General features: G+C 50.6%; 1 protein-coding gene across 1 annotated transcript in view; it reads left to right on the top strand.

The window, feature by feature from the left end:
• Positions 1–24,816, top strand: part of LOC118851391 — a 34,431-nt gene extending 9,615 nt beyond the window's left edge. Inside the window, exons 4-7 of the mRNA XM_036760830.1 lie at positions 13,849–14,007; positions 19,579–19,698; positions 23,001–23,136; positions 24,203–24,816. Coding sequence (XP_036616725.1) covers positions 13,849–14,007; positions 19,579–19,698; positions 23,001–23,136; positions 24,203–24,304 — 517 coding nt within the window. The 3' untranslated portion in view covers positions 24,305–24,816. The remainder of the gene's footprint in view (positions 1–13,848; positions 14,008–19,578; positions 19,699–23,000; positions 23,137–24,202) is intronic.
• Positions 24,817–26,875: the final 2,059 nt, after the last annotated feature.

Below are 26,875 nucleotides of genomic sequence, written 5' to 3' on the forward strand. Positions count from 1 at the left end.
CATAGAACTGGGGTTTTGGTCCAGATGTGGACACTGCAGATGCTTTCCAAGAATGTCAGTCCCTTCTCTTTGCAAGCCAGTGATGTCAGTCCACAAGCATTTATTAAACCCTTACTATGTGCCTGGAACTGTGTGCTAAGCACTGGGTGGGGGGGGGGGGGCTCGAGGGAGGAGAGACAGAGAAAAGCAAGAAGGTGGTGCCTGCCCTCATGGAGCTCAGTCTAATGAAGGAGACAGGGTGCAAACAACCTCGTCCATACAAGATACATACAGATGGAAGAACATCTCATAGAAGGCTCTGGGCCTCCAGCAGAAGGTGGGATTTGAGCTAAATCTTAAAGGAAGCCAGGAGGCAGTGGTGAGGAGGGAAGGCATTCCAGGCATGGGGGACAGCCAGGGCAAAGGTGAGGAGGTGGGAGAGAGAGAGCAAGAAGTCATTGCCAGACCTGGTGGGGAATAAAGACTAGGAGCGGAGGAAGCGGCTGGGCTAAAAATGGCTTTATATGCTCAACAGGAGGTTTTATTTGATCCTGAAGGAAGCCATTGAAGCTTGCTGAGAATGGAGAGGATCCAGGAGGAGAGAGTAATTGATAGTCAGAGTCTGGAGAGAGGCCAAGGTGAGGATGGGGAAAAGGCCATTAGAGCAGGCATATAAGAGATCACTGTGACTTTGGAGAGAGCAGTTTCTGATGATCAATGGGCTCTGCAGCCAGACTGAAAAGGGTTTAAAATTGAGTGAGGGGAGAAGAAATGAAGGCACCAAGTCTGGACCACTTTCAAGTCACGTTTAGCCAGCAAGGGGAGCAGAGAGAGAGAGAGAGGACAGCTAGTAGAGCTGAGATGACCCAAGTGAGGGAGACACGGGCATGTTTGGCGGCATTGGAGAAGGAGCCGGTAGGTATGGAGAGATTGAAGATCAGAGACAGTGCGTGAAGTCTGCTGGAAAAGACAGAATGGGATCGGATCAAGGGTGTGCGTAGACAGGTTGGTCTTGGCCAGCAGACAGGCTGCTGCTTCATGTGAGACAGGTGTGAGGGAGGGAGGAGATAGTGGGGAAAGGTGTCCGAATGATGTGAGATGAGGAGGAGGAAGGAGGAGAGCTCTCAGTGAATGGTTGCCATGTTTGTTAGGTGAGGTCCTGAGCTTGGGTGTGGGGGAGCGATGGTCTGGAAGCTTGAGAAAAGCAGAGGAAAGGTTTGGAGGAGCTGCCGTGGTGAGGGGGATGGTGAGTCCGCTAGGAAGGTGTGAGGGGACTGTCTTGACACAATGAGGGTCCAGTTGAGATTATGTAACATAATCTTGAGGGGACCCAGTCTGCTCTAGCAGCACGTGGGCAGGCGAGCAAGCAGCAGGGGGTGGCAACAATCCAGGGCTGGGGTTTGGCAAGTGATTCTTCTGTAGAACAAGGGGACAAGGCCTTCAGGGCTTGAGGGCGGTGTCAAGCTGATCTGGTGAACTTGAAGACAGAGGTGCTCGAGGGAGGAAACCGAGGCCAGAACAGAATAACAGCAGGGAAATCAGAGCTAACAGCTTTGAGAGAACAGAGGCACGGGGAACCTGGAAAGGTAGAAAGTTGTGGCCGGTTACGAGGACGTCAGAGCCCTGGATTGTGGAGGGGGGTTGTTTATGGGCGACTCAAAATCCTGAGGCCTGAAGGCTCTGAAGCTCCCCTCTGGGTCTCTCCTGTTGATTGTCCCTTTGGGAGATTTCCTGGCTAGGGGTGGAGGTGGGGGGTGGCTTCAGGCAACATCATCACCATCCCTCCCACCCCAGACTCAGTCCAACTGATTAGAAGGGCAAGGGAGAGTTGCAAGGAACCAACACCTGTCTTGGTAACTGAGAAATCTATGTGGGCGTGGCTCCTTCCTGGCTCTCCTTGGGAAGTGATTAGCCGTCCACTTGCCTCAAGAGAGCTAGGTTTCAGTTGAGGAGAGCCTAGCACGGTGGAGGGAGCAGGGGATTTTTGCCCAGAAGACTCTGCCACTGGCTAGCTGGATGACTGGCCAAGCGCTTCCTTGTCTGTAAAATGAGATGATGCTTAAACATTCTGCCTCCGTCGGCCGCTGGGAGTGACTTTGGTCAGGTCCTTTTCCTTCTCTGGGACTCAGAGTCTCTTCCTTTGTCAAAGGAGGAGGTTGGGCTAGGTGAGGTCGAAGGGACCTTTTGCCTTTTTCAGTCTGTGGCTTCTAACTATCGCTTTAAAACCAGAAAGTAATTTGTTAGGACCTTAACTTGGGGCAAGAGCAAAACCAATTAAGATCAAATGTGTTAAAATTTACATCTGAAAATTGCTTCTTTTTCTGTTTTTTATTATTTGGTACCAAGAAACTAACACTTCGAGGGAAGGGGGGCAAGGATATATTTAGGAATGAGAGTGCCATAGAAGCAAAAGATATCAGTAAGATGTTTTAAAAGTCAGATTTGAAGACGTGGGTGTGTGTGTCTGTGTGTCTATATATGTGTGGGGGCATGTATGTGTGTGTGCATGTGTCTGTGTGTATGTATGTGGGTGTGTATGTGTTCGTGTGTGTATGTGTGTCTGTATGTGTATGTGTGTGCATGAGTGTCTGTATGTGTTTGCACGAGAATATGTATATGGGTGTGTGCATGCATGCACGTGTGTATATATGTGTGCGCATGCATGCACACATACCTAGGAGACTCATCCCACTGCATCTAGTTCATCCTACTGGATTCTGATGTCAACCCTGTGAGGCAGGCAGTGCAAACCTCATGTTTCATTTGGGAAAACTGAGTCACACTGAAGTACTGTGAACAGGGTCGCCTGTCTGTGGCCAGTTTCCCAGGCCAGATTCAGGCACTGAACACACTGTGTCTCCTGAGTGGAATGTGAGCTTCCTGACTCAGGGCCTGTTTTCCTTCTGTCTCCAGAGCTGGCCTTTACCAAGTAATGCCCCCCTCCCTGAGCCTCAGTATTCTGATCTATAAAACGTATATTTGCATGACCCTTATCTCCCTCCGAGTGCTAGAATCAATCGATCCACAGGCACGTATGAAGGACCTACTATGTGCCAGATGCTGTGGGGGGCACTGGGGATGTAAAGAACACAGAGCCTCCCCTTGAGCGTGTTGACACTTGCTGGCTCTAGGCCCAAGTCTCTCCTGATGTGGAGTGGTCATGGGAGTGGGAGGGAACATGCTGAGCCTGGGGCCATCTCAGACCCACCTGGACTGGACCTAGCTGTCAGGCTGTCCTCAGTGGACAGGAAGTGCAGGGACAGATGTGCTTAGGAAGTCCCATGTCTGGGCGGTTATTTGTGCTTATCTTTATTGTTTTTTTCCTGGAAAAACCAATCCGAGTTCTTCCTCCCCCTCTGACTGGCTTCCAACCCAAAGGAGGACAGCCGCCATCAGTTTATAAACAACCCAGGACAGCCCCGTCAGCAGCTCCAGCCTTTGGGGGCCAGCCATTTCAGGAGGCTGGAGGAGAAACCCTGCCCAGCAACTCCAGGGATCTTCTCAGGCCTCGGCTTGTCCTGCATCGTTGAGGTCGCACACCTAGAGCTGGCAGGGGGCCTCTGGGCGTGGTAGGTTCACAGGGTCACGAATCTAGTACTAATTATCAGCTATGTGGCATCTGAAGGTTTGCAAAGAAGTGCTTTGCATGTTTGATCTCCACAATAACCCTGTAAAGTAAGTGCTTTTGTCCTGCCATTATTGAGATGAGAAAACCAAGGCTGTGTGGCTTGCCCAAGCTCACACAGCTAGCAAGTGTCTGAAGCAGGCTTTGAACTCAGGACTCCAGGCTCCTGTAGCCAGCATTCTATCTGCTGTGCCACCTGGCAGCCCCGGGAAGGGGTCCTAAAAGCCGTCTTGTCCAAAGTCCTCATTTTCTAGAAGAAGAAATGAGGTCCTGAGACATGAATGGGCACATGGCAGGATTTCAGGGGAGCAAAGATCTGAGTGAGAATTCTGGAGAAACAGCCACTGGCTGGGATCCTCCTTTTTCCTCTGGCAGGTCCAGGCGGCTCCTGGTCAGCTGCCGAAAGGCAGACTCCAACTGGCCAGGATGTCTGCTGGCTCCCCTGGCTGGTGGAAGATGCAAATCCCTCTGGTTCTGCCTCCTGTTTTCCCTTGTAAATTTATATTTGCTTCCCCAGGCAGATGGCCCTTTGGGCTGGCTGCAGATTTCTGGGTATGAGTCAGGTCAGGAAGTGCAGAGAGTCTGGGCTGGGGCTGCCTGGGGTGGGTGTGGGGGACCCACCCTTAGGGGTTAATCAAACCATCCACAAGTGCATAGTAAGGGGCTCAGTTTAAGTGAGGCACAGCTCAATAGGAAGAGTCCCAACCAAAGCCAAAGGGCCCTGGGACTTCTGAGTGGAAGGTCAGATCATTGGAGTTTTGTTGATTTGAAGTCAGAGCACCTGGGTGCAGGTCTGGGCACTGATGCTTACCATCTTCACCTTCAACACAACCCAGCCTCTCTGTGCCTCAGTCTCCTCACCTGTCAAACAAAGGAGAAGGCCTTTGGTGGCCCTGCCAGCTCTGGGATCTTTGATGCCTTTTGTTTCTACATTATTTATAATCATTTGTGGATACACCCCATCATCCCCCCTCTCCAAACTGGACCCTCTCTTATAAGAGAAACCACTCATTGGAAAATCCCAACCCACTGCCCGTCCCTGACAAGGCCACCCTCCCCACTGTCTCTCTTTATTTCTCCCCCCTGCCTTCTGGGACAGTTGATGGCTTTTCAGTCACTCAACCTTCCAGTGACTAGGGAGTGATCTCCCCACCAAACCATGGTAGGCATTGCCTATAGTCTCCTTTTAGTTGTCGATGCTGTTCCATTAGAATGGAAGCCTTCTGAGGACAGAGACACTGTTCTTGCCTTTCTCTGCATTTCCAGCACTTAACACTGTCTTGGGCACTTAGGAGGTGCTTAATAAATGCCTGCTATCTGATGCTTCTTCTTGCCCCAAGATTCTATGAGAGGATAGCTGGGTGGTACAGTGGATAGAGCACCAGGCCTGGAGTCAGGAAGACTCATCTTCACAAGTTCAAATCCAGCCTCAGACACTTGCTAGCTGTGTGACCCTGGGCAAGTCACTTCACCCTGCTGGCCTCAGTTTCTCATCTATAAGATGAGCCAGAGAAGGAAATGGCAAACCAGTCCAGTGACTCTGCCAACAAAACCCAAATGGGGTCACAGAGTTGGACGTGACTGAAACGACTGAACGACAGAAATGCCCAGAAGTAGGATGTGAAAGGCCAGAGAGGGTTTCCTGAGCTGTTCCCTTCCCCTGGAGAGCGGTAGGTGGCCAGCCTCCTAGCATGGCTCAGATGATTCCTCCTCCCTTCCACTGACTGAGGAGAACAGCAACCTCTGGGCTCTGCCTCCTTTGCTCTTGAGAATCCTCGCTCTTTCCTTCTGGTCACCAAGGGAAGTGGAAGCTTCTTGAGGGCAGGGAGCCTGTCCTGGGGTCTCCTCTTCTGGAGGGCACAGCAGCCGTGAGCAGCCTCTTCCCTCTCCTGCTCTCACTCTGCTAGGAGTTGGGAAGTCCCAGTAGCCTCCTCTCCAGTTCTGCCCGTCTGGGTTTGGGAGACGGAATCCAGAGTTGTCCCCTTTCTAGGAATAACGGTGTCTCTTTGACTTTCAGGATTTTCCTTTCCTCAGGCAGGTCAGTTTTGTTAGATCCATACGTCAGTTATCAAGCTAAGGATTTCCCTGCAACCCTGATAGCTAAGCTGTGTCTCTATTTTGTGGGGTTCAAGTCTGCCGAGAGCACCGTCCCCCAGCAGATCTGGGGTGCGACCAGTACAGGGTGCAGGGAGGGCCTTCCCGAAAGTTCCCCTCTTCTTTCAGGTTCATTAGCATTACAGTACTGACTCTGGTCAGTAAAACCAAGATCAGGGAGAAGGGAGGGATCATTCACAGCTAGGGGATATAGGGAAGGAGGGGGTGGCGCCTGAGCTGAGCCTTTAAGGAAGATGAGGCAGCTGTCAGCCACAGCTGGGAGCTGGGATGTCAGGGCTGGGGAAGGCCTTGTGTGCCAAGGGGGGTGCTATGAAGTAACCATGGGAAGGGAGGGGATGCCAACTTGTAGAGGGGCTTGAGTGCCAGGATAAGGACCTCGGGCAAGTGGCCTGTAAAGTGAAGGGGTCAGACTAGATGGATGGCTTCTGGGATCTCTTTCAGTTCCCCATCTGTGGCTCTACAATCCTAATTCTGGGGCCTGATGCAATGGTGATACCCTGGGGGCTGGTGGGAGAAAGGCTTCTCTGCTCCTGTATTCACCCCCTCCCTCTCCCCCACTCCTCCCCCAGCTGTGCTTTTGAGGTTTGGAGTAGGGCTTCTGATTGTTTTTAGGTCTCCTCCCACCCACCCTCCCGGGCTGTCAGCTGTTACTGAGGCTGCTCTGGGCTCCCTGGGCCTCGAGCATCCTCCGCTTCTACCTTGGTTACTTTTTTCTAATCATCAGAGGAGACAGTGGGCTAGAGTGGAAAGAAAAGGCTTGCCATGGGACCTTGTCAGGGCCTCGGCTTTTTCATCTGTGCAAGGGGGATATTACTCTCTTGGTGTTTTGCATAAGTATGTGGGGAGATGATGGAAAGAAAGGGGCTCATCTGCTGTGAGCGTGAGCATCCTGTGTTCAGCATGGCTGCGCTCAGACGAGCCATCGATGCCTGCGTACAGCTGCAGCCTGTACATGAAATCCTCCTGGCATGGTAGGCCCTGGCCCAGCTTGCCCTCTGATGGCCAAAAACCTGGGGCCGCCTCCATGTTAAGACCAGGCATCTGAGTTGGCTCTGCCAATGTTGGTAATTGGCATTATCAACCCAAAGACTTTGTGGCCATCTAACCACGGTTCTAAGAATTGTGTGCAGTCTGAGTAAATCAGGGACGAGGTGAGAGGCTCTGCCTCTTAGAATATGTGATTCTAACAGAGTCCAAACGGGGGACCGAGGCTAACAAGGCACATGAGCTTTCCCGTACGCAGGCTCAGAGAGGCTGGGGGGCCTAGAGCGGGCCTCACAACCAGAAGACCTGGGTTCACCTTGAGCACACACCAGCTGTGTGGCCCTGGGTAAGTCACTCTGGGGTGAGGGTGTCAACCTGGAGTCTGTAAACTTGTGTTTTTAAAAAAATATGTTGAGAATTGCACTTCGTCATGCCTGGTTTCCTTCGTAATCCGATATATGTGGTTTTATGTATTTAAAAGCAGAATTCTGAGGTGTTCAATGAGGCCCCTAAGTTTCACCAAAGGGGAGCCCTGACACAAAAGGCCCTGCTCTAAGAGGGCGCTGCCCTGCTTTGGGGAATACAGCCTTACCCCCTTAATCTTCCCTGTGAGAAGATCTCCAATAGGTCCCATCTCTCCTTGTACCGACAGACCTGTTTGCATGTTGTCTCCCCCATTAGACTTGAGAATGTGGTTTTGCTTTTTCTCTATCTCTACAGCAAACTACAGCGCTTGGCACACAGTAGGCTCTTAATAAATGCTTGTTGACTTGATCTGATAGGAGTTTCCTTATGTGGGAGTTCCCTATGCCAATTCAATCCCAGATCAGTCAGCAGTCGGTCAGTAAGCTTTTATGGAGGCTTGCTATGTACCAGGCTCTGCTCAGTACTGGGGACACCAATATTCCTGCCCTCGAGAAGCTTACATTCTAAGGGGTGCAGACAGTATGTAAAAGGGAGCTGACAAGGGGAAGGGGGCAGGGGTGGGGGTGGGGGAGGGAAGAAGGAAGGATGACAGGCTTCGTGGGTCCTTCCTCAAAGTGGAGGCTCCCTGAGGGCATCACCAGTGAGAGAAGAGGACCCCAGCAGTGGAGGGATGTGCCAGGGTAGCCAGGGTCTGGAGCAGAGCTGAGAGGCTCCAGTGCCCAGTCCAGAGGCCTCTGATTTCCTTCCTAGTCCTCCGAGGATCACAGAGCTGGAAGTGATCGTGGCAGCAGGACGCTGAACTCCAGGGCAGGAACGTGGTCCCCTCCTGGCTGTGTGAGCTCAGTCTAGTCGCTGCCTGTCTCTGAGACTCAGTGTCCCTTTTTGTAAACTGAGGGGGGTGGCCCAGCTCATCTCATAATAAGTCATCAAATTCTGACCGTCGTCTGCCAAGTCCAGAAGAAGAAGGTGCCAGGAAGCAGCAGCAGCAGCTGGGGCCGGTCCGGCCTCTCTCCCAGGCTAGGTGATCAGCAGGACAACAGGGTGCCCGAGGAGTGACCTCCAGCCAAGCACATTCTCTCCTAACAAAGAGGCACAATGAGCCAGCTTCTTCCACCAGAAATGTCTTCTGTGATCCATCCTTTCCTGAGTCTGAGAGCGGCTCTTCTCAGGGACTCGGTTTTCTCATTACCAAAGGGGTACGGTAATATCTGAATGACCTACCGCACGGGTCAGCTACAAGGAAATACCTTTGTAAACTGCAAAGTGAAAGAGAAGGATGACATATCCATATTCATACGTACGCATATTTATTTATATATTAAAAGCAGCATAGGATAGTGGAAGGAAGTATGACATATCCATATTCACATGTATGCATATTTATTTATATATTAAAAGCAGCATAGGATAGTGGAAGCAACCTTAGGTTGGAATCTTAGTTCTGAGCCTCGGCGGGGAAAGTGCTGGGCTCAGTGGCCTCCAGGGTCCCTCGAAGGTGTGAACATGGCAGCCATCTGGGACCTTTCTGTCTGAACAGTCTTTGACTTCTGTGGGGTGATCACTGGACCAAAGGATGAGCGTTTGGTAACTTTTCCCACTTAGTTCCTGGTTGTTTTCCAGAGAGGTCAGACAAATTCGTAGTCCTAAGAGAGGTGAGTTTGTGTGTCTCCTTCCACACCGCTAACTTGTCTGACTACACACAAGCCCCTTTCCTTCTCTGTGCCTCCACAAACTTTAGAGGCCCAGAGGGATGGGGGTTCTGGTTTTTTGAGCTGATGTAGGGAGGCTGTGTGGGCAGCTTCCAGGCCCCAGGGCTCACTCCTGACCCAGTGATGGCAGATCCTGTTAGACTGACCCTCAGGAAGCAGGTCATGGGAAGGTTGGTGAGCCCTTGTTGGCAGACGTGGATGCTCTCAGGACCCAGATGGACTAGAACAGGTGTGGAGGGTTGGTGGTTGGGGCCTTCTTAAGTTTCTCCCAGTCAAGCTCCAAATTCGTCTACACTCCAGGGAGGGGCCCCTTCCTGGGCAGGGTGGTGGCCGTGCAGACTGGCCACCCCTCCAGCCAGTGTCTCGCATATCCTGGCCTTTGAGAGCCTGCCTCGCTAAGTGTGGTTATCAATGCCCCTTTTGTTCACATGCCCCTGGCCCTGGCTTTCAGACAGGCTGGGCTGGGCCAGAGGAGAAAGGGGGAGCTGATGTGGGGGTGGGGAAGGGGGAGTGCCACAGTGCTAGGAGACTCAGATCCTCATGAGCTCATATGTGACGGTTTCTTTTTTAGCTTGTGGGAGGAAGGTATTATCCAAACAGGTGTGAGGTAGCATCTGTCAGCCTTCAGGCCTTTGTCCTGGCACTGGGCGCCGAGGGGAGTTTGTTGACACGTCTGGTTCAGCCGGCCCAGGGTCTCATTATGTTCATTGTCTTTTCGGAGTTCGGTGTTCCTGGGGGGCAGATGCAGGCCTGGCTCCTGGGTAGCTCCTGGGGACCTGAGAGGGCCCCTTCTGTTTTTAAGAGACAGAAAATTCCCTTCCCCTGAGAAGAGGTTCCCAGTGGGTTTGCTCCCCATGTCCTGGCCTGTAGTTTTCTGTAGCCAGCCACCCTGACGTCCCCCCACACTCATGTGTCCCTGGTGCTTCCGAGCTCTGAGCTGGTGAGGCAGGAGCAGCATCTGGGGCTACACTTTCTTTTAACATGAAAGGATCTGGTGCCAGGAGTAGGACCCACGAAGTCACCGGTACAGGGAACTCCCAGATGAGAAACTCCCTTCACCAATGCAGATTAACACCTCATCTGTAACTTACAGTCCGAGAGAGCTGCCCTGGGGGCCCCAAGATTTGCCTCAGGTCACACAGCTGGGCTGCCTCAGGCTAGAGACCTGAGCCCAGGGCTTCTGGGGTTCCTCTTCAGCTCACAACCCTGTAGGCCTGTGCAAAAACAGGCAGTATAATCTTTGGGCACAGTTTGGGGTCATAGGATTAGAACTGGGGAGGCACCAGGAGACCCTCCGGTCCAGGGAGGGAGCTGAGGTCCCAGAGGTCAGCCAGAGAGTCACCGCTTGTGGGAAGCACTCTGGGGGGAGGGGGCAGGAGAGCTGGGCTCCAGTCCCTGAAGAGGGGGCTTGGAAAATGGCCTCCTCATCTATGAAGTCCAGTTTCTACTCCTTGATCTCCATAGCTCCCTAATTGGACAATTCCTAATTAGGAGAACTCGGGGGCAGCCCAGGCCCCTTGGGCTGGGAGGTTTTTCCAGACATCTCCTAGCTCAGAACATGTGGGATTCCCCTTCCACCCAACAGCCTTTCAGACCCTTAAGCCCTGCTCTCATTCCCCCACCTCCATGCCCTTCACCCACCTCTTCCTAACATGCCCAGAACTGAGAACTCGGTTCCTGGAACAGTGGGGCCAAGGCACAGGGCCCCTCGTTCTTCCTGGATGCTCTGCTGGGCTCAGCGCAGCCCAAGGTCGAGTGAACTTTCCTGGCTACTACATTCCACCACTGACTCACAGCGAGCTTGCTTGCAGTCCACTCAAACCCCCAGATCTTTTTCAGGAAAGCTGTTATTTAATCAGGCTTCCCCATCTTGTACTTGGGAAGTTGTTTTTTTTTTTAAACTCAAAGGATTAACTTTTATATTAGCCACTAATTAAATTTAATCTTGTCAGATTCAGCCCAGTGTTCTTGCCTGTCTAGGTCACTGTGGGTTCTGACTCTCTCGCCCAGTGTCATTCTGGAGGAAAGGAAATGGCAGAGATGATATTGGAGGGGCTGTGGGAAGATTTGTCCAACTATTCTGGAAAACGTTTTGGAACTATGGGAGAAAAGTTGCCCAGGGATCCCCGACTGGCTTTATGCCCTAGGGAGGTCAAAGCCAGGAAGAAAGAGCCCGCATGTGTCAAAGTACACGTAAGATCACAGATGTGAGTATCACAGGAAATTCATGTCACATTTTGCAAATGAGGAAACAGAGGCACAAAGTTAAGTGACCTGCCCAGGGTCATACACAGGATCCTCAATCTGGAGCTGGAAGGTGGGACCTGCCCAGGGTTACCCAGCAAGTGAGTGTCTGAGGCAGGATCTGAACTCAGGTCTTCTTGGGGTCTGTCTACTAATAACAAAAACCAGGAAAGAAGGTCTGTGCCTAATGGCTGGGGAACATTGAGGTCATGACCTATCCCTGGGCTGTGAGGAATATGGAGAGATGGGGGATGGCATGTAAGAAGTGACCAATACAAGGTGGGAAGAGTTGAGAGGAAAATGTCCACGTGGGTCTGGGGCCCCAAAGTCAACAGGACTTAGGCCCAATACAATGGGCCGGGCGGGGGCCTAGTGACAGCCTGACGCTAGGTCACATTTCCTTCCTTTCTGCCGGCAAACAGTAAACTACTGAAAAAAAAGAAATGGATCTCCACGGTCAGGCACCAGCACGAGATAAAACATCTGTCATCGGCAAATGTCTCCCGGTCTGCGCCACGTCGTCGCTGTCTGGCTTGGTGATTATAAGTGCCAAACTCGGTCCCTGCTGTCTCAGCTCTCATGGACCACATGGGCAGGCGAGACTTAAGCCCCACAAAGTCAGGGCAAAAGCGAGCGGTCACGAGGCTGCCCGTATTTGGCTGGGCCGGCCCAGAGGAAGCAGGCTCATGCTGGTTCTGGGATCGCACCAAGCTCAGTGGGACCTGCCAGAGGTCGGGCCTTGCTGGAACGGCCTTTGAGCACCCAGTGACCCCTGCCCATCATGAGTAGGACTGGAGCAGGACTTGGCCACAGAGCCACACAGAAGGAATGAGGACAGAGAATAACAGGGCTGAAACACTCACTGCTTGCTTCAGTAGGGGTTGGCAGGGTGCCTGGCACACAGTAAGCACTTAATGATTGCCTGCTGGCTGACTGACCCACTTTCCGTACAACAATACAGGGAGGTCAGAGTGCAAACATGTCCATATGCCCATTTTATAGGTGGAAAGAGTGAGGTTCAAAGTGGAATGACTTGTCTGCGGCCACACTGTGGTAGGGTGTGTGTGTGCATGTGTGTGTGTGAGAGAGAGAGACAGACAGACAGACAGATAGGGACAGAGAGAGGCAAGAAAGAGAGATACACAGAGAGAGACAGAGAAAGAGAGAGGCAGACAGAGACAGTGGGGATTCAAGCTCTGCTTTGCAGACTCCAGGCTCAGTCTTTGGTATACTACCTCACACTGCCCCTCCAAGTGTGTCCCCCACCTCAGAGGAATGTACGATCCAGGAAGGGAGACGAGGTGTGGAAACAAACTCCAAGTTCCTTCGTGCCCCCTTCATTTTGGTGGCTGGCAGGGGTATGAACAAGGTGCCCTGTTAGTGCATGGGAGGGAGAGAGTGCTTCTTGTTGGTGGCGTCCGGGCAGCAGGATTTCCATCAGTCAAAATGGGACTGAGAGCAGAGACTTCAATAGTGTGAGAAGAGGCCAAAGGCCTGGAAAGCTGGGCTGAAATGGAGAAAGGAGAGGGCCATTATCAGAGGCTTGCTGCGTGCCAGGGGCTGTGCTAAGCAAGGAATGGCATGTTGTCCAGACTGCCTCATTAGAAAGGAGGCTGTGGCTGCTGGATGGTGGGGGCCTTGAATGTCAGGCTGCCTTCTGTTATTGGAGTGGAACACACAGAGAGCTCCAAGGAAAAGCTGTCCTGGTGCAGAAGGGTCTGTCTTGAGAGGAGCAGAGGCCAGACGACCATGGATCAGAGACGTTCTTGGAGAGGGGGGATTCCTGTTCAGGTAGAGAGGGAACAAGATTTGGTTGTGGGATGCTATGGCTTCTGAAGACCTAGTGGTGGGGGGGTGAGGGAGAGGGAGGAGCCAGTGACCTCTGTCTTTCCCACCTATACACACACACACACACACACACACATGCACACATATACACTCATACACACATATACATGCACATACACACACATATACATGCACACATACACATACACACACACACACACACACACACACAGAGCCACTACTCTTGTTCACACTTTCATCCCATCCTCACTGACCTTCCTGCTTCCACATGCTCCCCTCCCCAGTCCATCCCAGCTGCCCCAATGATGTCCCAAGGTACAGGTCAGATCATGTCAGAACCCTCAGTAGCTCCTTATGACTCATAGGATGAGCTCAGTCTCCCCAGCTGGACTCTCTATAAACGTGCCCCACAATCTGGCTCCTGCTGACCTCTGCTGTCCTTCCTTTACACGACATCCCAAACTCGTGACTCTCTGTTCCCTGGTCTCAGTCTCTCCTCTGCAGCCTCTGGGTCTTCCCACAGAGTCTCCCCAAGCCCTCCTTTTCTCACTTTGGTGAAATATTTCTTTCCTCCATTGCCCAGTTCAGAAGCCTGCCTCTTCCTCCAAACTTTCTCAGATTCCTCCAGCTGAAAACAATCCCTCCTTTTGACCTAGACCTTTGGTTTTCCTAGAGCCTTCTGTCTGGACCTCCTTTGCTCTTTTCTACCATCTTTCTTTTCGTATATCCTGTATCTCCACCACCACACCTCCTTAGTGGATCTTAAGCTCCAGGAGGACAGGCACCAAAAGCACAGAGAACAGGGCTGTGAACCCAGAAGGCACTCGAATGTTTGTGGAGAACATCTGGATTGGGTTGAATTGAATGGTGACTCCAAGGAGGTGTGAGCTTTGACAGCTTACAGTGACCCTGAGCAATGTGTGCAGGGAATACATGTCATGTGCTTTTCTCCCCTAGGGAAGAAATGTCTCAGGCAAGAGCCCTCTCCCGACGTTGGCTTCCTCCCAGCCATGGCCAGGAAGTGATGACAGCCGCGGCACCAGAGGCAGATCCTCATTCTGGACCACCGGCTTCAAGGCTTTCTGGCGCCGCAGAACAAACAGAGTTCAATACCAGGTGCTCCCCCTGCACAGTCTCCCTCTCATACCTGACCTGCTGCATTTTCCTTCTTTTCCTTTAAAAAATTGTCTTTCACTATCATCATCTTAGTAAGGCACTTAGTACTTCTGTGATTTTGTTGGTGGGAGTCCCCCTGCTCCGTGCCTCACCTGACAGCTTTTCTTGAGCTTCAGTGGCTAAACAAATGAGCAGCCAGCCCCCTGGGATGACCCCTGCCACTGGTCCTCGGACAACAGGCAAATAGCCCATCTCTGGCTCCCCCTCAATGTTTCCCCAGTTACGGTTTGGGCTTTGTTCAGACAACCTTGGAGGAGCCAGAATCACCCTTATCAGTCAGTCAACAATTACCTACTCTCTGCTGGACAGTGGCCAGAGGGAAAAAAAAAGCCAGCAAATCCCTGCCCTCAGGAGTTTACATTCTATGTTAGAATCTCTCAATCACAAGCTGGACAAATACCAGCTATTAAGTAAACAAATATATTTAGAAAGAGAATCTCAAATGAAACCACACACTATAGATTTTTCATTTTGATGAAAAAAAAAAGCAGAGATAAATTGTAAGACACCAAAGCCAACAGCCGCTCTCTTACATTGTCTAAGGATCTTTGTTTTATCCACGTCCTTTGGAAGGTTTCCTACATCATGTTATTAACTCTTGGGTGGAAGCTGGGCTGGCAAGGCAGTGGAAAGGCCCTGAATTTCCCATCACAGAATCACAAAATCATGGAATCGCAGGATCTCAAGAGCTAGAAAGGAGATGGCCTTGTCAGGCCATCCAGGCCAAGTTCTGCTTGATTGAGATCCTCTCTACCCTGTCTTTGACAAGTGGTTATCCAGCCTCTGCTTGAAGATCACTAGTGAGGAGAATTCTATTACCTCCTGGGGCAGCCCCATTCCACTTCTGGGCAGTTCCATTCAGCATTAGAAGGTTTCTCCTTACTGAAAGCCAGTATCTTCCTTTATTCATTTCTTCCTGATGGCTCCTAATTCTGTCCTCTGAAGCCAAGCAAAACATGTCTACCCCTTTAGGCTGGTGACAGCCCTTCAGATACTTGAAGACAGCTACCATGTCCTCCCTGAGCCCTCCATCCATCCACCCATCCATCTACCCACTCATCCATCCATCCATCTATTCATCCTTCCACCCATCCATCCTTCTATCCATCCATCCACCCATCTATCCATTCATCCACTCATCCATCCATCCATTCATCCATCCACCCACCCATCCATCCATCTACCACTCACTCATCCATCCAGCCATTTATCCACCCATCTATCCATCTATTTATCCACCCACCCATCCATCTATCCATTCACCCACCCACTCATCCATCCATCCTCAGCTCCTTCAACTAAAACTCCTGTGGTAAGATCTTGAGGTCTTTCACCATCTTGGATGACTTTGTCTGGATACTCTCCAGATTATCAGTATCCTTTTCAAAATATGGTACTCCAGAAAGGGTTTGAAAAGGGCAGAGGGTAACAAGATTCTTAACTCCCCAGTAATTCTGAACGCTACCCTTTCATAGGAGCAGCTAGATGGGGTAGTGGATAGAGTTCCAGGCCTTAGAGTCAGGATTCAGACACTTACTAGCTGTGTAACCCTCTTTGCCTCAGTTTTCTCACATGTAAAATGAGCTGCAGAAGGAAATGGCAAACCACTCTAGGCTCTCTGCCAAGAGAGTTGGACACGATTGAACAACAAAAGCAACCCCCTCTCATCATAAACAGAATGTGAGCTTATTGACAGTAGAGATCATTTCATTCTTGGTACTTGTGTCCCCCAGGGGGCTGGGTACAGCACCTAGCACATTAGGTGCCTGATAAATACTTGTGTCCTCCAGGGTGCTGGGCATAGCACCTGGCACATTAGGTGCCTAATAAATGCTTGTGTCCTCCAGAGTGCCGAGCACAGCACCTGGCACATTAGGTGCCTAATAAATGCTTGTTGTGTCCCCTAGGGTGCCGGGTACAACACCTGGCACATTAGGTGCCTAATAAATGCTTGTTGTGTCCCCCAGGGTGCTGAGCACAGCACCAGGCATATTAGGTGCCTGATAAATACTTGTGTCCCCCAGGGTGCTGGGCACAGCACCTGGCACATTAGGTGCCTAACAAATGCTTGTTGATTGACTGATTGGTGATGCCACCCAAGGCCGCAGCAGCTTTTTTGGCTGCCGTGTCACACTCCTGGCTCCTACTGATCTTGTAGACACACTGCTTCCTGCCCATGCCTTTGCCTATCTTCTATTTGTGAAGCTGATTTTTTGGACCCAAGGATAAGACTTTACATTTATCCCTGCATAACAATTTTAAATGTCACCCAACATCCTAGCCTGTCAAGATCTCTTTGGATCCTGTCATCCAATGTGTTAAGTCTCCTTCCTCACTTTATTATAACATTTGCATATTTGACAAGAAAGTCAGTAACTTGCCTTGCTGCAAATCTTTGATAAAAATGTTCTAAATGTTTTAGAAAGCACAAGGCCAGAGCAAGTCCCTTCACTAGTAAGGTTCTAAGCTGACCTTGAAACATTCGTGACTGCCTGGGTCTGGCCATTTATCCAGTCTATCTAAATGGGCACTTTTCCAGCCCAACAGAGATTACCACACTGGCTCTGCCAGAAAAGGGTGGCAGGTAGAAGGAAGAATGGAGGAAGCTCTGCCCCACCCCCTGCCACCCTGGTTCTCCCCCCATCATCCCACCAGGCTGGTGGGTGGGGCAGGTAGAAGGAAGAATGGAGGAAGCTCTGGTTCTTTCCATCTGCTTCATAAAAATAGGTGAGCAACATACAGCTACAGTTTCTCCCAATCTACCTAGTAATCCAGTAACCTTATCCAAAAAAGGGAAAGATGGTTGGGTGGCTAGAGGAAGTGTTGCTGGCTCCTAGAGATAATCACTGACCATCTCAGCAGTGACACATCACAGAAGTTTGTTAGGACTGAAGGGCAAATGCACAGGCTTAGAGTTTGTAGACCCCCGTTTCCTTCTTTTTTATTTCATTTTTAAAATTCTGAATTTAAGCACCAAATAAAACGAGTGCTTCCACATATGTGGTAAAACAACAGCAAAAAAGGATTGTATGTGAAATAGCAGATCTCTATTATGTAGAACTTGCTTTCCTTTTAGGTTTATAATAATAAAGTGAACATATGCCCTTTGGAGCTGTCTTGCTTGTCTGTGGTTCCTTCTGATCTTCCCTTCTATGCATTTAAAAATACTTAAATGACTTCATTCCCTTTTTTACTTTCCTTTTCCACTCTTTCTTTTCATTCTGAGCTTTAGCAGATCTTGACACTTTTGTTACAGAATGAACCTTTACTTTTTATTTTATTACACTTTATTTTAATCCTTGCTTCCATCCCTGGTAATGTCTTTTGAAAATGTAAGTTGGTCAGTGAGCTCCCTGTGCATCCACATCAGTCTCTTTAGATGACCCTCTCCTTCCTGGCTTGGCTTCCCCTGCAGAACTCTAGTCCAGGGTTATCTCACCTATCCTTTTTCTGAGCCATCTGAAATTTGCCACCAAAAATCTAGCACTTCCTCCTTTGTGAAATGAGGGTGTTGGATCAGACAATCTGCAAGGGTCCTCTGACTTGATGGTCTCTAGCTCTAAATTCTATGCCGTGATAAGGGGACTTGAACTGGGTCTAGTGGGCAGGAGCATAGCAAAAATAAGGTTTATTTCTATTAAATAATTTTTTTCAATTACCAAAATTTTTCTCTTCCCCTTCTCTCACTGAAAATAAAAATAAAGCTCATAACAAATAGGCACAGTCAAGCAAAACAAAAATTCCCCCCTTGGCCATGTCCAAAAATTTATGCTCAGGCGGTGGGTAGTCCACTTCACCACTGTACTCTGGAATCATCCAGGGCTAGTCAGGACACTGCTGAGAATCAGGTGTATCCACTGTTTGTCTTTAAGTCATCAGGTTCAGCCCTCCTCTCATTTTACAAAAGAGGAAGCGAAGCTCTGGTGAGCTTATCCCCAGGGATTCAATTTGGGTGTGAAGACTCCAGGAGATCAGCTCTGACAGCCTGGGGAAATTCCAGAATCCCCAGAAGGCCGCCTGAGTGGTTCTGGTCACAAAAGGCTTTCACCTAGTCATCTCACCTGACCCTCCCAGTGACTGCTTGGGGGATGTGGGGAAGTTGTTCTCATTTGCTAGCCAAGGAAGCTCTTTTATGGAGGTTACCACACTGGCTCTGCTGGAAACAGGTGGCAGGTAGAAGGAAAAATGAAGGAAGCTCCCCACCCCACCCTTGTCCCACCAGGATGGTGGGTGGGGCAGGTAGAAGGAAGAATGCAAGAAGCTCTTGGCCCCCTGCCCCCTCCCCTCATTGTTCTGCCAGGCTGGTAGGTGGGGCAGGTAGAAGGAAGAACGGAGGAAGCTCTGCTCACCCCAACCCCGCTCCCATCCTCCCACCAGTGCTGCATAAAGGGCTGACAGTGACTCACATTTGGGTTCAGGTGACTCCTGCTTATTTTTAAGTAAAGCCCGGGAATTCCAAGTTCAGTCATTTGATTGGAATGTGAAGATGGTCCAAAAAAACATAAAAGATTTTTATTCAAAGCAGGGGGTGAGGAGAAGCTTGTTCAACCACTTAGGTCATCCACTGTGGGCATGAGGCTGGGGAAGAAAAAGTCACTTAAGGAGAAGGCAATGGTGGCAAGGCTTCAGTTTGTCTATGGTCAACCCTCAATGACCAAAGCTAACTTTGCCTCTTACTCCCCTGACCCAGGCTTCTTTCCCACTTGCTCCAGTGTAGATATTAACATCTCTTCCTACTGTATGCCTCTGATACAGCCGACAGAGCCAGAGCACTGGATTTGGAGTTAGACTCGTGCTCCCAGGATCAGAGGGCTTGCAGGGACAGGCCTTTGAGATCATCAGGTCCAACTGCCCCATTTTACAGATGAGGTAACTGAGGCACAGAGAGGGTGAGGGACTTGCCCAGGGTCACACAGCTGGCGAGTGGCAGAGCAGGGATTCATACCTGAGTCTCCTGCCTCCAAACCTGGTGGAAAGAAGGCCTTTTCACTGGGCTGTGTGACCTTGGGTGAGTCACAACTTTTGAGCACCAGAGAGTTTTGAACTGGACTGGGGTTATTAACCTTTTTTGTGTCATGGCCCCAAGGTAGTCTGGGGAAGACTCTGGACTCCCTTTTCTCAGGATAATATGTTTAAATGCATAAAACAAAATGCATCAAATTACAGAAGAGACTGATATTAAAGTTACCAAAATACTTTAAAACTCCAAACCAGGTAAGTTCATGGCCCCAGACTAGATGAGGATTTTGGTCTTGAAATCCTATGAAATACAAATTACTTCTACTCCTGAGCTAAGTGGCACCCAGTGAGGCTGCCAGGCCATTTCCCCATGATGCTTCTGCCAAAGCAAAGTCAAGGATGTTTGGAAGGGCCTCCCCAGCCCAGCCACCCCCACCCACCACTGCAGAGGCTACTGACTGACAGCTGACTCTGCTTATGTGCCCAGACCAAATCTGATTTCAATGCTGTCTGGTTTTCCCTCCTCCTGACACATTCATGCCCTCTTGACAGTGCGGCTATTCAGGTTGGCCACCAGCTGGCAGTCATCGGGGATGAATTTAACAGGATGTACTGCGGGAAGGCCCAGGACACAGCACCCCATGCGGCCCCAGCCCTGGCACCTGTGTGGAGGTAACCCAGTGACTGTCTGTGCTCCCAGTGTGATGCACACCCTCCTTCCCATCATGTCTCCAGCCTCCCCCCTCCCATATTTGTAAAGTGCTTAGCATAATGCTAGGAAGTGCTTACATAATGCTTGTTCCTTTCCCTTCCTTCTCTCCTCAGCTGAGAGGGCCCTTGTCCATAAATGAGATGTGGACAAGAAAGATGGGGCTCATTTGTTTTCAATGATAATAGCAGACACAGACCTATAGATAGCTCCTTAAGGTACAACTAATGTCAATGGGGCTCACAAATGCCTATGAGGTGAGTACAAGTATGACTGTCTCTATTTACAGAAGAGGAAATTGAGGCTCTGTTACTGAGAAAAGGGACTTGACCCAGGGTTCCATAGTTAGCAAAGAGCAGAGAGGCAGGTCTGTCCTTACTTCAGTCTGGCACTCTTGCCACTATACCATGATAGCTGGCTTTGGTGATTGTCCAGGTAGAGACAGAATGTCCCCAGAAGGGGACAATTTCCCATCTGCTACCTTGCTGGGAGGTTCTGAGACCCAGAGAAAAAGCATTTCAGTGCTGAAAGGAACCTGAGAAATCATCTAGTCAAGTGCGACGTGGTCCTGGATATGAAACCTCTCTACAACACTGCCATCAAGTAGTCATCTGTAATCTGCCTGGATACCTCTAGGAATGGGGATATCTTTACTTATCCAGGAAGTTCATTCCATTGTTGGACAGCTCTGATTATTGGGCAGTTCTTCCTTATCTGGAGCCAACATTTGTAATTTCTTCCTATCCCTCCTAGTCTCCTAGTTCTGGTCTTCAGGGCCAAACGGCTTTCACATTCTTTCAGTTAGTTGTCATGGGGTGTGATCTGCTGCCCCTCCCCTAGCCTGGTCCCTCTCTGTTGGACACTATCTAGTTGCTCTTGAGATGGCCTCAGTAGGACCCACGTCCCTCCCCCTCTCTTAACCCTTCTTGGTTGCCTATTCTCGGAATGAGCTGAGAAAGTGGCTAAGAAGCTCTCCAAGGTCTGACTGTCTATGAGAAGCAGAACAAAATATCACTTTCTGTAGGGGTCAGTGAAGGCTCCCTGGAGGACATGGCATCTGATCTGGGCCTTCAGGAGCACAAGAGAGGACTCACTGGGGTGGAGAGGTCATGGTTAGACCTGAGGCTTTTCCAGACTGAGACAAAGCCAATAACTGAAAATTCCACTTTGGATGACAAAACTGCAGTGGAACGTGGGGGGTGGGGAGGGGGAGGACAAAGCCTGTCTGTACTTCAATTGAATGCTATTTACCTAATGCACTTGGTGCAGAGAGACCCATGATAAGAAGTGAGGAGGCTGCACATATATTTAACCCCAGAACAGGTGATGGGAATGCCCTTTATGTGTCCAGTGCAGCTAAAGTACCAGAGGAGATGCCTCGAGTGATCAAGTAAGGCTTCCTGGAGCAGGGGACATTCCCTGGTGGGTGAGGGACAAGGGCAGAGGTGGGGCTGAGGCAAAGACCAGCCAGAGGAAACAGGCCTTTCCCTTGTAGAGGATCATCCCCAAATCAGTGGGACACATGCTCTCATCTGTTTTTCTGGGTGTGGAGATGGGCCGTACACACTTTCCTCCTCTAGGATCAAGGCTCATCGGGGAGGTAGGAGAGGTTCAGTCCGTGGCCCCAGGCTCCATGGGACCTTGGATGGCCCCTGCAGAGCTCAGAGGCTCGGGTGTGGCATCATTCTTGTAACACTGTAGTCAGAGGCATGAGAAGAAGGTGTTTGTTTATCCTGGAGCTTCATGGGGCACATCACCAATGTCTCCCTGAAATCCGAAGGATCATCACGCAGGACGAGACCCTTGAGAACTGACGGGAGGGGAGAGAATACAGGGAGGAAGATTTGGGTTCAGTATATGGATGAACATACTCAAGAATGTCCCATTGTGGAATGGGAAGCTTGCATGTGGTAATGAACTCCTCTTCACTGGATGTGTGTAAGAGAAAACTTATCCTGGGAGCTAAGGCCCTTCCAAATTCAAGCTGCTATAATTTCTAGTTGAATTACAAAATTTTAGAGCAGGGAGATTTCACATAGTCCCACACTGAACAGGGCCTAGAGAGCCAAGCCCGTTTCTCATCCCTTGCCCAGTTCTGGTTGAACCCCTCCTGGGACTTGTGCTAGGTGTCATGGAAAGGGCTCAAGGTTTCTCTGCGTGACCTTGGGCTGGTGAGTCCATTGCTCAGGGTCTCAGTTAAGTCATCTGTATAGTAGGATGATACGAGATAAACTGTAAAGAGCCCTAAGAGTGGGGAGTGGGAGGAGATCAGTGCTACTGTCTAGGACAGATGTCAGTTATAACTTCCTAGGAGAGGAGGCCCAGGCCTGCCTTTAACCCACCGATGTTAATTCCTGCAGGAGCTGTGACTGTGGGGGCGAGGGGGGGGGGGGCCGTGGGGAGGGGAAGGAGAGAGACAAGACTCCTGACACCAATTGAGCGATAGCCAGCTGTGACTATCCAGCTAGTGTCAGGGGAGGATTCGAATCCAGGTGTTCCCGACTCCATGTTTGGTACTCTACCCATGTCCTGCTTGCCCTCTAATAGGATATCAGGACAGACAGGATGCCCCCCAAGTCTGAGTGCAGCTTTCAGCTTTAATAGCTTGGGGAAACATTTGGGTTTCTTCACCTGTGGAGTGGACATGATGATACTTGAACACTGGCTCACGCTCCAGCTCCAGCTGTTCCTGCCTGGGTCACTGTGAGAGGGCCGTTTCTCCTCTGGGTCTGTACGAGTGCACTGATAATCGTCAGTGTTCATACAGCATTCTTACACTTTTTGCAAAGCGCTTTGTACGTGACCTCATTCGCTCCTACAACCATCCTGAGGCAGGCACTATGATTATCCCCGATTTACAGATGAAGAAACTGAGGCTGAAAGAATCACAGAGTGTCTGTGGTAGGATCTGAGCCTGGGTCTTCTTGACTCCAAGTCCAGTGCTCCATCCACAGGCCATATGGCAGTTATATTACTCCTATGGCCACTTTTCAGCTCTAAATCTACGCTCCTAATTAAACCAACAATTACAATATATCACGATAATCGCCTTTCTGCTATGTTACATTCAGATACCAAAATTAAATTGTCACTGCTGATAGTGAGAGAGCTCCTTCCCCTCTCCTTCATGTCCTGTGACTGCCCATGAGGCCGCTTGCTTTTCCCATGACGGTGCGGATGAAAATATGGAAATCCAGGGGGACCTGGCGTGGGCAGCATCAGATTGGCCACATAACCGATTCTCTTTGTCCTGCTTGGATTACAGCCCGACTTTCAGTTTCGTGCAGACAGGTGCCCTGAGTATTTTTAGAAGTTTTACGAAATGTTTTCCTGAGCCCGTGGGCAGCAGCAGCAGCAGCAGCAGCAGCTGGATGCGGGGACATGTGGCCTGGGGGAACTGGGTGAGTCTGGCAGCGGCTGCCTCTGCGTGGGTGGCGGTGCTGATGATGAGGGCACCGAGTGAGGGGGGAGAAGTCCTCTGAAGTGCCCAGGGCAGGGGGGCTCTAGACATGCCTGGGAAAAGGGGAAATCTGCCCTGGGGAGGCTGCATTACAGGAAAAGGAAGGTCCAAAGGCTCTGTTTGAATCCCAGCTCTCATACACTCTCACCCAGCTGTGTGGCCTCAGACAAGTCACTTCCCCTTGGGGGCCTCGGTTTCCCCGTCTGTCAAAGGGGAAGAGTGAGCCTCATAGTCCCTGCCTCACAGGGTCACTGCGGGGACAGAATGAGAAAATAAAGCCCAAGGGGGCCCCTTTCCCCAGAGAAGGCTGAAGAGTCCTCGCCAGGCTTGTGCCAGCCTGCAGGAGAGCTGGGGCCTCTGTCCAGGGTACGATTGTGGGATTTAGAAATGGAAGGAACCTTCCCATTCAAGTCCAACCCTATCATATGACATGTGAGGAAACCGAGGGACTGAGGAGCCAGTGACTCTCCTGATGAGATGCAGTGAGAGAGCATCCGAGCCCAGGTCCTCTCCTCCTGGAACTTGGTCCAAGGCCTTTCACTTCCTGCTCCAACGAGCTGAGGCCTGCTCTGATTTAAGAGGCAGCTGGGTGGTGCTGGCCCTGGAGTCAGGAAGATTCAAGTTCAAATCCAACCTCAGGAACTGACTAGCTGTGTGACCCTCTTCCTGTCCCACTTTCTTCAATTGTAAAAATGAGGGTAATGAGGGCACCAGTCTCTGAGGGTTGCTTCGAGGATCAAATAAGATATTTGTGAAATGTCTTCCAGATGAAGAAACAGAAACCCGGTGCTAAGCGCTGGGGATACAAAGGCAAAAACACGGTCCCTGCCCTCAAGGGGCTCACATTCTGGATGGGTTTCCATCCCTGGAGGTGTGCAGGCAGAGGCTGGGCATGTTGTAGAGGTGATCGTATACTGTTGAGGTACGGGTCTTGCCTTCTGACTCTGAGTGACAAGGGCAGCTGCAGGGCCGCCGGTCACGTCGGGCTCCCGTCTTCTTTGTTGCAGGTTCCCGTGTTACCAGCCAGCACGGTGTACTGGAAGGTGATCCCGGTGGCCCTGCTTCTGATCCTCTTTGGCCTGGTGGTCCATTATGGCTTGCCAAACTGACGCAGAGAAGAGAGAAGGTGGCCACTGCTGGACTCTGGCCCACCCTCTGCCTTGCCACCCTGGAGGTGGAAATCTGCCTGGTTAGCTTAGTGTTTTGGTTTTTAAAAATTTTTAATAATGGTTCTTTATGAAATCCTTTATTTTATGTAAGCCTTGAGATAGTGCTGGGACACTACTGAGGTTTCACATGAGTTTGTTGTTCATATTTTTAAAAGAGAAGTGATTTAAATAATATTTGGTTGTTGCTGGATAACTTCCTCGTTGGCTGGTTTGAAAATGTTGAGTCCAGGGAATCAGAAACTCTGGCTTTGCTTTTCCTAAGAACCATCCCAGTAAAAGGTGCTTCCATTCCCAGGAACGGGCATCTCAGGTATTGGCTTTGCTGCCATCAGTGAGTCAGAGAAGGAATGCTGGTCATCCTTTAACGCTGGGACACCCACTGCAAAAATTGTTTTAAAAAAATCTTCTGGCAAAGATATTTTTGAGGGGATGAATAAATGAATAAATACTATCTTGGCTTCTAGTGTCTGTCTGAGGTGTTTATGTGCCATGGATTGGCTGAACCAGAGGATTTGGTACGTTATGAAGGTGGGTCAGAACTGGAAGGGGTGTGGGAGCACAGAGCTGAGAGCTAGAAGGGACCTCAGAGTCCCCAAGGCCCTCATTTTACAGACAAGAGAAGAAGGCCTAGACTTAGCCACGGTAAGTGCCTAAATAAGTAGTGGTGCCAGGGACTGAACCCAAGTGCCAGACTCCCAATCCAGGGATCTTTTCACCCCACGTGGTCTCAGGTGCAGCCCAGCAATGTGGAGTCAGAAGGGACCTTTAAGACCAATTAGTGATCATTTTACAGATGAGGTCACTGAGGCCGAGGGAGAACAGAGCCAAGGCTACATGAGGCCGTGGGAGAGGCAGGACAGGGACCTGGCTGATGCTGGATCTCAATCCCAGAGATCAGAGGTTCTTAACCTGGTTAAAAATTTTTTTTTGATAACCATCTTGCAACAGAATTGGTTTCCTCTGTAATCTGGTGTGTTCTGTTTTGTGCATCTGGAAACGTGATTCTGAGAAGGGGCCCATAGGCTTTGTCAGAGGGCTCCACGTCCCCAGAATAGTGGAGAGCCCCTTGGTGGGAACACCTCTGAACCTGCAGTCAGAGAGGCTGGAGCACCGTCCCAGCACCGTCCCCTTGGGCAGCCCAGCCCACGGCCACCCACCCAGGATCCAGCTATGGCCATCGAGGCTTTTCCATCTACTTCCTCCTGGCCACTCCCCTTAACTCTTCCCTCTGGGCCAAGCAGAGCAGGCCTTATCCTTCCAGATATCCCGAGTCACTCAATCACAGAAGCCAAGAGCGAAGCGGGGAGATCAGCGAGACTTGAAGGGTGAGGTCACATAGTGGCAATTCTTAACATCTATTAATAATCCGTGTCAGGGAACCACTTCTGGCCCAGCATCTTATTTGATCCTTACAACAACCCTGAGAAAGAAACAGTGCAGTTTATCGCTGGGCCCTTTTTACAGCTGAGGAAAGAGAGGCTCACTGAAGTGACTGGTCCAGAGTCACACAAATCTCAGAGCTGAAAGGGGCTTTTGAGGTTGTGTAACAAGTCAGTGGCAGAATCCCGGTCTCCGGTTTAGAGTCAGAAAGACTTTTGTTTGAGTCCTGCTTCAGGGACTGGGCTGAGTCACCTGTAAAAGGGGATGAGGAGCTCCCTGAGGGAAAGGGCTGAGAGGGAGAAGAGGCCTTGAGGCCCCCTCCAGTTAGAGGCCCCCTCTTTCCTGGCTTGGGGATGTCATGGGAAGGTAGTTTAAGGAAGGGTTGGAGCTGCCCACGTCTGTCGGTTACATGACAGCTGGAGGTGAGCAGGGTGGAGGGAACCATCTCTGGGGGTAGGGATGGCTATGGGAAGGAGAAGGGCCTCTGCTCTGTGGGGTGGTGTGGAGCAGGAAGTAAGGCCACATGCTGAGAGCTGGGGTCATGGTTTTCAGCACATCTCAAACCAACAACCTAAGCCCTAGGCTAACAGCCTCAAAACTGGCAGCAAGTTCTACATCAGGAAAAGCCAGTAGGGAGACTGCCCTTCCAGGCCCACATTCTCACCCCAGGTTTGTACTCAGCCATATTGTAGGTGGTGGAAAGAGCCCTTCCTAGTCATGGCCCTCTCTTGGGCCTCAGTTTCCCCACCACACTCTGTCTGCACAATGTTGCTGTGAGGAGGAGGACTGGGGGGAAGGTGCAGAAGCAGATTTTGGGAGGATGGATGTCAGGAAGTACTTCCTCTCACAAAGGAAGGGCTGCCCTGGGAGGTCGGGGTGGGGGGGGCTTCCCCTCCCTGAAGGCCTTACAGCAGAGGCCAGGCAAAGGGGACTTTGGGGTAGGCCAGGTATCTCTGGGGAGGCTGCACAGGCTCTCATCTCACGTTCATCTAACTGCCTTGGGAGATAACCCTCTGGGACCTGCGCTAATGCTGAGCTCAAAATTCCCCCATCAACTCTCTCTTCCAGACATGAAATATTTTTGAAGGACACTTAAAACAAGACAACCACCAACAACATGGGATCTGATGG

Source organism: Trichosurus vulpecula, chromosome 5, assembly GCF_011100635.1.
Source record: "Trichosurus vulpecula isolate mTriVul1 chromosome 5, mTriVul1.pri, whole genome shotgun sequence".
NCBI lineage: Eukaryota > Metazoa > Chordata > Mammalia > Diprotodontia > Phalangeridae > Trichosurus > Trichosurus vulpecula.